Source organism: Myotis davidii, unplaced genomic scaffold (genome assembly GCF_000327345.1).
Source record: "Myotis davidii unplaced genomic scaffold, ASM32734v1 scaffold523, whole genome shotgun sequence".
NCBI lineage: Eukaryota > Metazoa > Chordata > Mammalia > Chiroptera > Vespertilionidae > Myotis > Myotis davidii.
In genome coordinates, this window is record NW_006295054.1 from 545,954 (window position 1) to 557,046 (window position 11,093).

Here is an 11,093-nt window from a genome sequence, read left to right on the forward strand (position 1 = left end):
TTTACAGTTTAGAAGTATTTATCTTGTCCTTAGAAGTTCTCGTTTAGACACACAGAATTGAATCAAATGGAATATTTGAAAATGTTTTGCTTCATTTTATTTTTTTCATTTATTCACTTGACTGACTTACTCTTAAGGTAGAAGTTTACTTTGCATGATTTAAAAAGTAAAACAAGTATACTCCATTTTTAAGTGATAACAGTGGGGTTGTATGAGATGATGAGCAGTGCATGAACAGTTAAGTTTAGGGAGAATAGACTAAAGAAAAAGGTGAGAAGGAAAGTTGAAGGGATCTGAGAAATTTTCACAGTGAAACGCTACCTCCTCTCAATTAGGAACGGCCTTCCTTTGAAGAGTAAATTGTGACCTAGGTCCATTGGGTTAGAGGCCCAGGAATCAAGGTAGAAGAAGAAACATAAAGAAATCCTTTGATTCAGGAGCAATAGTACTAAACAAGAAATGAGGTGTTAATGCAGGGAGAAGTGTATTGAGGAGAGATGGATTGATTTAATTTTGATAATGGTTAACTTTCAGTTGGACCAGGTTGAAGTCATCTGCATATTAAAGCCTTTTAGTCAGATTCCTGTTTAAAAGTGAAATTAGCTTTTTTAACTATTGGGTTTATTACATTTGTTTGAGGCCTCTCTCTCAGAAACACATTGCTATAGGATAACTACTTTCAAATTGTATCCTAAGTTTCTTCATAGTTGCTAAGAAGCGGTGGGGGAGTCAGGGCTAGTTTGTGGAAATTTTCACTCTTCCCTTCACCAAACTTAACCCCAAAATGCACCAGAAAACTACTGTTACAGTTTTTAGCACCTAGAAGTACTAGAAGATAGCAATGTAGAGCAATGGTTTTAGAAGTCAGGTGACCTGCTTTTTAGTACAGATTTAATCAGCAGACTGGGCAAATAATCCTATATTTCTGGGTCTTGGTTGCCTCATCTAGCTACTAAATTCCTTTTCCCTATTTTGTGAGCAGAAAAAGGAAGTTGTGTTTTTATTTGTATTACCTTCTAGCCTATCATTTTGATCTTTCTTGCTTGTATTTTAGTTTCTAAAGATAGGCATTACTATGGTACTACCCTGTAATACACCCAGTGGTGTATTGTACAGGAGCACTTCTGTTTGCTGTCTCCTTTCAGTGAATAGAAGACATTATGACCTGAATTTAAAAGAATATTTGTTTAATCTTTAGCACTACATAACACTGAGTAGTGTTTTGTAGCTAGTAAATACTAAGTGCTCTTCAAAAGCTTTACATTTCTAAATTCATCTAATCCTCCCAATAACTCCGTTTTTTTAGATGGGGAAACTGAGGCTCTGAGAAGTTAAGTAACTTGCCCAAGTTGCCAGAGCCAGTCTTCAAAACAAAGCAGACTCTGGTTTCAGAGCCTGTTCTGAATCACAGCACCGTATTGTGTTTAAAGTATACATATGTTGCTCCAATTTCTTTTAACGCATTACTGATGTCAAAGAAGAAAATAACTTAGTTATAACCATCTTTTCATTTTCAGGGCCCAGAATGTGTTCAGTATCTTCAACAAGAATACCTACCTTCCTTGCAAGTAGCTCCAGAGATAATTCAAGTAAGAGCTGCCCTAGCAGATTTTCCTCTTAATTTAATTAAAGAAATATGACTATAATTCAAACTAAATTTTGATCCAAGAAAGCCAAACTGCATTCAAGTTGATGTTTTACTGTGTGTAGGATAGCAAGAGCCCAAACTTGGGAGAGGGAGGGGCTCTGAAATTGAATAGGAAAAATTGTATTTTTATCTTCACTAACCTTTAATAGAGATATGATCTGTCATTGTGTAGGTGACAGATCACAGTAGTATTCGCGTTGCCGTGACTTTGTCATCAATAAGTAATCACAGATATTTTCTGTATCACTAGTTTCAGAGATCTCAAAATATTATTTACACTCAATAGTAGTTTGAAATTAGAAGTTAAGGTATGCCATTAGACCTTATTACTGAGTCTATTTTATTCTACCACATGCCAGAAAAAATTTTATAACCATAATTCAATATTAGTTTCCCTTGTAACCCCATGTGTTAAAAACCATTCTAAAAGGGGACCATGGCCCTAGAATCTGTTCTAAAGGTTTATGCCAGGTAGTTCATTTTATATGTGCTTGCTTTGTAAACCTGAAACTATATTTAGAGGTAAGGGGCTGGAAAGCTATCTCATTTTTGCAGTATTACAGAATAATCTTTAATGGCAGTTAGTTATTTTCTTGGCATATAGTTATCCAGACTGCTTGTCCTATAGCACATAGATTTGATACAGTGTCAAAGTTTTGATTAAAACTAGTTAGAATCTCTTGTGTAGATTCTAAGAATTGTTTCTTTATCAACAGTGATTTATAATGCTATTTTATAAGAGGCATTGAAAAAATTGAGTGCAAAATCGGATAGACCTCACATAAGAATAATCATCAAACTCATTTTTAATGAATTTATGGTCTCTATAACACATCATCTTTAACTTTATAGATATTAATGAATTTTCTCAGTTATTACTTATAAGCTAATATTTTATTAAAACAATAAATTACTGCCAAAACCGGTTTGGCTCAGTGGATGGAGCGTCGGCCTGCGGACTGAAAGGTCCCGGGTTCGATTCCGGTTGAGGGCATGTACCTGGGTTACGGGCACATCCCCCAGAGGGGGATGTGCAGGAGGCAGCTGGTCGATGTTTCTCTCTCATCGATGTTTCTGGCTCGCTGTCTCTCTCCCTTCCTCTCTGTGAAAAATCAATGGAATATATTTAAAAAAAAAAAAAACAATAAATTACTAGTTACTCATGTGATCTTAATGCTCATGAAAATAGAAATACGTCATTTGATTTTGAGTAGCTAATATTCTCCAGATTGCTGACTGAAACAAAATTATATTTCTATCTAATAATTTGATTAAGAAGGATAAGGATTTGGTCTGGCTTTGCTCAGTTACTAAGAATGGCCATAGCAGTGTAGTTTTTATCCTTTAGGAAGGAGAGCCTTATTCTCAAAAGTGAAAGCAGCCTGTCTGAAAAATATTAGACTTGAGCAAGATACTATATAACCTTTTTTGGTGAGGAACTGTTCAGGTTAATTTTGATGTTACAAATATTATAGGTTTGAAACAGTGCAAATGTCCATTCATAGATAAATGGATAATAGAGTGTGGTATGCAATGGATTATTATTCAGCCTTAAAAAAGAGAAATGCTGTCATACACTACAACTTGGACAAACCTTGGAGGTTATGCTAAGTGAAATAAGCCAGTCACAGACAAGTTACAAAATTCTAATTATATTGAAATACCTAAAGTAGTCATACTCTTAAAAACAGAAAGTAGAATGGTGGTGGCCAGGGGCTGGAGTGTGTGGAGAGTTGCATTGTGCATATAGTTAACACTGCTATACTGTACACATAAAAAATGCTTAAGATCACAATTTTAAAATGGTGCTGCGGATTTGAATTATTATGAATTTAATACAAATAAATTGATTCTCTTCTTTTCCCCCCTCGTGACTCCCCAAGGAGTTTTGTCAAGCTCTTCAGCAGCCTGATGCTAAAGTTTTTAAAAACTACTTAAAGGTAGGTATTTGAAAAACTTACATATCTTCATATAATTAGGAAACGTTTCAGAGCCAAGAGAGAATATATATTACTAGTGGCCTGGTGCACGAATTCATGCACATTGAAAGGAAATTAATTAGAAGAAATATTTTAATATCGCTCTTCCCTCTTTCTCTATAATAGAAGTATCAGAGATGAAAGAAAATTAGTAAAATGTATATGAAAATAATATATAAATTGATTAATAAATAATAACATGATATAACAACAGCAAAGACATAAAAAGAACAAAACATGATATAAAAACAATGATTGATAAATTGATTAAACTTATTCTAACACTGAGGCCAGTGTCAGATGGGGACAAATCAATTTTTGGAATCAGAACAACCCCTCCTCCGCAAATCCTGCTAATACTTCAGCTACAATTATGTTAGGTCGCAATCTTTTGATAATAAATCTAATACCATTACAAAGACCCCCATTTACCATTAAGATTTCTCAGCATGATGATTGCACCTACTTTCAATTCTAATTTACGACATGGCATTCCCGAAGGAGTAACACTTTTAAGAAATTCGATGGGAAAATTGTCCTTTTCAGCATCATCCGTTGAATCTAGTATTATTGCATTAAGACACACTGTCATCTCTGAGTCTTAATGCAGTATCCGTTCCCCAGCCTTCTCCACTATGTGGGAAAAGAATAGGATACTGATTTGTTTCATTTTAGTGGCATTCAGATTATTGGGATCTGGTTTAAAATGAATGAGCAAGTCCCCTTTCGAAAGGAGGTCCTCTGTCTTAGTTTCTGATTATGACGACAACCTTGGTTACCGGGGATAATTATCTCTACCCGAATCACTATTACGATCATATTTAATCGCCATTGTTACTTCCCTGCGACACTGCTGCTTTCTTTCAGCTTCAGAATGTCAACAGAAACAACCAAATTCACGATCATTGATGATAGATTGAAACACACACACATGCAATTGGCGCCAGGAGAGCTTTATATGTATCACACGTGCACAAGCCAACTTAGCCTTTTATAGATACAGAACAAACTTACTTAGTCCTGCTTTCTGATGTAGCTAAACTTTTTTCAGCCAGATTATTATTGTAGATCACGCAGGGAGAACATATTTAACTGCAGCAGTGTTTGACTATATTCTGTGCAGTGAGAAAATGTGAAGTCATTTTCAAGGTTCACCATTTCTTTTCAGTCAGGTCAAGTTTCTAAGCTTTCTAAATCTCCGTTTTCCAGCTAACGAAAAGAAATTAGGATTCCACCCAGTCTCCCATCTACCTACTCCAGGACTTTAGTGAGGATCAAATGAGATGAGGCAGGGGAAAACGCTTCACAGACATTTAATTATAGTATAATGTGTTTCCACCTGCGTATAAAGAAAGTCCGTGTTCCTGGGCTGAAGAAACTGCAAGGAGGCTAGTCGATAGGGAGAGGAAGCCAGGTGTTGCTATGTGATGTCATTACCCGGATGGTCTGGACACTTAGCATATTAGCCTTTTATATAGCTAGGATACTGTAGTTTGTTTTGTTTTGTTTTTTTAGTCCTCACCCGAGGATATGTTTTCATTGATTACAGAGAGAGAAGGGACAGAGACAGAGACAGAAACATCCATCGGTTGCCTCCTGTACTGTCTGCTCCCCCATGGGAATTGAATGCACCACCCTTTGGTGCACAGGATGACTCTCCAACCAACTGAGCCACACCAGACAGGACTCAGGCTGTTTAATCAACTATTACTTATTTTGGGATCTCTTTGCTCTAAAACATGCTCCTAAGAATCTATAGTTATGGATGTTATACTTTAGAGTCTTCTGTGAAACCCCTTTCAACTGAACATAAGATCATAGAGAGTTGGGTAAGAATACTGAATGTGTATGTGCCTGAGCATTTGGTATGAAAATGCCAGTTTCTTTTACAGTTTCATGATGTAATGAAATAGGAACAAGTAAATAGGAACAGTTTCCCATATTGAGTTGAAAGGAAGGATCTAAAAATATAAAAACGGAAGTATGAATTACTTGGGTGTATCCTATCTTGAAACTTGAATTGTAAAACAGACAAAAAGTAAGAGTCCTCAGATTTGGCCAGCAAGGCTCTTTATACATGTGTATAATCACTGAATTTTAAAAAACCCTCCAAATTGGGAAGAAGTACCAAATGTTTATTTGGTATTATATTTATAATTCTTGAGACAGCACTATTTTGCTTTCACCTAAGTGGTCATTCAGTACATCCTGACTGCTTTTTATGTAACAGGTACTATGCCAACTGCTGCAAATACCAATGAGTAACTTTCCCTGCCCACAAGGAGCTCCTGGGCTGGATTAGGAACTATTCTTTATTTTTTATTTATTACCTTCAACAAATCTGAGGACGAAGCACCATGCTAAATGTTTTGGTAGCAGGTAATTTAATGAATAGCTACCTGGTTATTTTGCCCAAAGCTTTCAAAAGGATTTATAAGTCAAGGGGCTTTGCAGAGTTTAAGTATCCTATCCTTTGACTTTTCCCCCAGTAGCAGTAGTAGTTTGTCAGCTTAAACTGACAAAAGGATTTGTGAGAAGAATGTTGAGAATTACTGTTTATCATCACGAATCCTCCCACTCCCATTTCCCCATAAAAGCAAAGTGCCTGTGAAGATAACCTATTAAATAACTAATCAATCAAACTGCATTAAAGGATTCAAAAAATTATAACTGTTAGAGGGGTCTGTAACAGCAGATATATGTACATTGTAGCAGGTTTATGCTCCAAACATATAATTTATTCAAACAGCATCCATAAAATGTCTTTCTCCCAAGTCCAACTTCTCTATATTGATAGCATGAAGTCATTGGCAGCATTATTCTTCTAGTTTGGAAAACTGAAGTTCCTTCTTTCATGCCTACTCCCTTCATGCCTGATGGACCCTCGGATTCTTTGCAGATTCTTCCTCCTCATTCACTTGCAGTCCCTTCCTTTCTGTCTGGGATAGGCTTGTTATCTTACTGATCTCCCTTCCCGTGTTCTCACCAAGCAGGTCTATTTGAAAACACTGAACAGACCCCTGAAATTCATTCCCCTAATTCATAACTTTCAAAGCCTGCTGTTGACTAAAAATACATTCATGTTTCTTAGTTTGGCATTCAGTGTTTTTTCATATATATTTTTAAAATATATTTTTATTGATTTCAGAGAAGAAGCGAGAGATAGAAACATCGATGGTGAGAGAGAATCATTGATCAGCTGCCTCCTGCATACCCCTACTGGGGATCAAGCCCGCAACCCAGGCATGTGCCCTGACCAGGAATCGAACCATGACCTCCTGGTTCATAGGTTGACACTCAACCAACCACTGAGCCACACCACCTGGGCTAAAAGTATTTTTTTAAGTTGTGTTTTTTTTAATTGATTTTAAAGGGGCAGGGGAGAGAGAAACATCGATTTGTTGTTCCATTTTATCTATGCATTCATTGGTTCACTCTTGTATGTGCCCTGACTGGGGTTTGAGCCTGGGCCTATCAGGACAACACTCTAACCATCTGAGTTTCCTGTACTTTTTAATAATCAAATAAATAATAAAACCCTTAAAGGATAACAACTACTATCTGTAGCTTTGATTTGTTTCTTCCTCAAAATTTAATTTCTCAGCATTAATTTTGATAGCAGTGCCTGCCAGTCAGCAAAATGTGTCTGAAGCATGTTTTCCTCTGATCACTTGACTCTCACAGCATTAGTGTAATACTTTATTTCAACTTAATATTGTCACCATAAGTTATCTATAGACTTTATCAAATTGTTCAATAGACAAAGTTCTTGTATTATGTGTGAATTTATGTGAAATGTTTTAAATACATACACATTTTTTAATATGTTTTTATTGATTTGAGAGAGAGGGAAACATTGATGTGAGAGAGAAATATCGATTGGTTGCCTCCAGTAGACACCTTTACCAGGGATCAAGCCTGCATGCTGGGTATGTGCCTTGACCAAGAATTGAGCCAGCGACCGTTGAGTGCATGGATGACGCTCAATCAAGTGAGCCACACTGGCCAGGGCAATATCTGCTGAATTTTACAAAAGAGTAACTAGCACTCAGCAACTTAAAGCTTCAAGTGAAAGATGGTATTTTCGGACATTAATACTGACTCTACCGTTACTTTATTTGCAGGTGTTCTTCCAGAGAGCAAGGCCCTAAGAACTGGATCTCCCTGTGCCTACTTCATGATCAGGATTTATGATCAGAAATTCCAGTTAATAATTTATAAAGAAGCAGTTTTGTGTGCCATTCACACTGGTCTTTTTAACTTGGCTCTGAGATTATTGTAGTATATGTATTGGGATTTTTCTGTAAAATGTGTGTAATTTTCCCTAAGTATGGGTATGTGACAACAAGAGAAGTTGCTTGCATGCCGATTCAAATTGTTCTATATAAAAAAGCTGTTAAAAGATACAGCAGAGTTATCCTAGTACCATTTTATTTTTACTTGAAACTTTTAAGTCCTTTAAAAACCATAGCAGGAAAACTGTACTTTTTTAAATTGCAGAATATAAAATGTTTGAAATTTTAAATTTTCTTTTATGTGTGCAAAGTATGGGGGTGGGATACAACAAATCAAAACTAATCTTTTGTAGATAGCCATTACATTTCTTTAAAATGTTTCAATGCCAATAAGTATTCTACAAAGAAAGAATGGTTTCATAAATTAACAGATTTAAGAGTAGGTACCAGTGTTACACATTTTTTTATAAAAAAAATAAAATAAATTTTACATAGTGAATCTACCAAGTCTTTTTTGGAATTATTATAAATATTTTAGCCTTATTTTCTCATTTTATCTTTCCGTGATTTCCCATTTAAAGGATTGCACACATGAGCTTACAGATCCTTTATTTTATTATGTTCCTAAAAGGCTATATGCAACTTAGTTCTATTAAATAGAATCTTTTTTAAATGCCCTAGAAAAAGCCTGTGTGATTCTGTTGATAGAATTAAAAATCCAATTTCTTCTACCTCTTTTATTGGATCTACGTAGGGCACAATATACCTATGTCTTTGATGCTTATAACTAGTTGCTGCCCATTTAGTTAATAGAAGAAGTACCTTCCCCTGTCTTCTCCCATTTTTATTCATGACTGCAAGGAGGCAAGAGGAAAAACAATAGTATTGGAAAATTAAGAAAAGAGGGACAACACTGAGTAGCAGAATTACTATAGTTATTCAAGTTTAAATTCTAAAAGTCTAAGATTTTAAGGGAGGGTTGGGTATTTCTGTGGATTTTTTTTTTTTTAACCTTTAGCCAATATGGTCCCTAGGGATTTCATGGATGAGCTTCAGTGGTCTATAAATTCCCTAAAATTGTATTCTAAATTGTGCACATACACCTTTTTCTTGGGTTAATTCTAGAAGTGCTTTTAAACATTTTCCTTATGTTATAGAATAAACATACTGAACTAAGTTGACTAGATCAATAGAATGTATATTATACTTCAATAAGGATTTTTTAAAAATACATGATTAAAAGCTGAGTGCTTTGTGTATGAGTTCCCTTGTACTATAGGAGAGATAATTGCATCTATTGCAATAATACTAATTGTTTAAAGTGTGCTAATTAGTATCATAGCATAGTGGTCAAGAGCACAGGCCTAGGATCCAGATAACGGTTCATATAAGTAGGTTCAAATAACAGTTCTGCCAGTAACTGGTTTTTGAACCCTAAGGAAGTTCTCTCTCCACAGTTTCCCCAGGTTCAAAATGGGAGAAATAATGGTAGCTACCTCATAACTAAACTGATTAAGTTAAACATGAAAAGAGCTTATTACAATACCTGCATACGAAGGCTTGATACAAGCTATGGTTACTGTACTATTAATTCCACATATGTAAAAATGACACCTCCTTTCTCCCTTTTTAAAGCCCTTCAAAATATTCACATGAGTTCAGAGCTAAGAGAAATCAAGACATGGAAATTAAGAGTGTAATAAAAATGAAACTTCATGTTATACAACCATGTGTAATTCCTATCTTCATTCCTTGAAGTTTCCCAGAGCACTTTACATAGAGTGCCATAGTAATTAGGAAACTGTTCGATTATAAATTACCTTATTTGTATTGCATTGCACCCCATTTCCAAAAGCAAGCACTCAAATAATTGTCACAAGGGCGAATCTCACCAGTTTACTGATGAGATAACATCGAGGCAAAAAATTTAGGGATTTGTGTGACTTGACTATGGAACCACAAGGATTTTATGATGCCTGGTTTAGTTCTGTGCCTAATAGTTGTATTTAAATCGTAAACACTTACACTGGTTCACAAGTGGCTTGACCTTTAAGAAAACACTGGTATTCCAATGTGTATCAATTACTATGTGGTAAATATGTGAATAAAAGGCTTGGGCTCAGCTCATCACTTCTCCCATAAACTTTGAGCTATGGGCTTCACTGTTGCAAGGAGCTTTGACGGGTCCTTGGCATTAGATATGGGAAAACTGGTTGGAATTGTATGCAGTGAATAGATTTGTCTGTTGTTAGAATGACTCCACCACTGAAACATTGTTTAAAAGTCTAATAAAGTAACTTCCTTTGTAACAATGCATCACAGCGGGCTTTTGTTACTGTAGTTGTGTATATAACAGACTTAGAGAGGTAAACAAAACAAACAAAAGACAAACTTGTTTGAAGTACGGTATTTGGCAGGGAGAGCTGGAACAGCAGCCCCAGGTCTGTTCCATTCAAAAGCCTCTGCTCTAAACCGCTCTCGCGCTTTCCCATTTCTTGCTGGTTCTCTTTTGGGAAGCTCTGCGTCAGCCAGTAGTCTGAGCTCTCATGTTGAGAAGGCTGCAGTGCTGTCAGTCAGCAGAAGGGTTGGCTAGCTGCCTGAGATCTTGGCAGCACGAATATTGCTGGGCCTGATTTTAGTCCATAAAAAGCTCTCCAGTATTGTCATTTTCCAAAATACCGCTTAAAAGAGGGACTTAAAAGAGCTTATGTACATTAAGACTTTCACGAGTGAATTAATAAGAAGCGATCATCTAGCTCCACGGCAGCCAACCCTGTCTTGAAAACAGATACAAATCTATCCCTTCGGACTCGGATGTTCCCCCGTGAGAGCCCCTCAGGTGCCCAGCATTCTGCACGCCGGTGATTCGATTGTTACAATGAGGACTTCCGTTCTGTCTGCCCCACCGTCGCCCCACGCCGCACTCTGCTCTCCGGGACGGGGCGGGACTCGCGGTTATGGGAATCGGAATCATTGTGCAGGGCTCCCCGGTTTCACCCTCAGAGAGAGGGGTGTCGCGCTGCAGACACCCCCAGCTTCCCCGCCCCTCACTAGAGACTATCGGCGAACCCACCGCCGCCGCAGCTTCCGAGGCTGAGGCTGGACCCTAGGGCGTGCGCACGCGCACACGCGCGCACCGGCCCTCGATCACGTGGCCCCCGGACAGGGTTGGCGAAGCCGGAAGTGTCCCGAGGCGCTGGGAGGCCGCGGGAGCCCGCTGGCGGTGGCGCG

General features: G+C 37.2%; 1 protein-coding gene across 1 annotated transcript in view; it reads left to right on the top strand.

Moving 5' to 3' along the window:
- XPOT (exportin, tRNA) overlaps window positions 1-10,171 on the top strand; it is a 36,095-nt gene extending 25,924 nt beyond the window's left edge. Inside the window, exons 22-24 of the mRNA XM_006769617.2 lie at window positions 1,518-1,589; window positions 3,532-3,588; window positions 7,752-10,171. Of these exons, the coding sequence (XP_006769680.1) occupies window positions 1,518-1,589; window positions 3,532-3,588; window positions 7,752-7,778 (156 nt within the window). The 3' untranslated portion in view covers window positions 7,779-10,171. The remainder of the gene's footprint in view (window positions 1-1,517; window positions 1,590-3,531; window positions 3,589-7,751) is intronic.
- The last annotated feature ends 922 nt before the right edge of the window (window positions 10,172-11,093 follow it).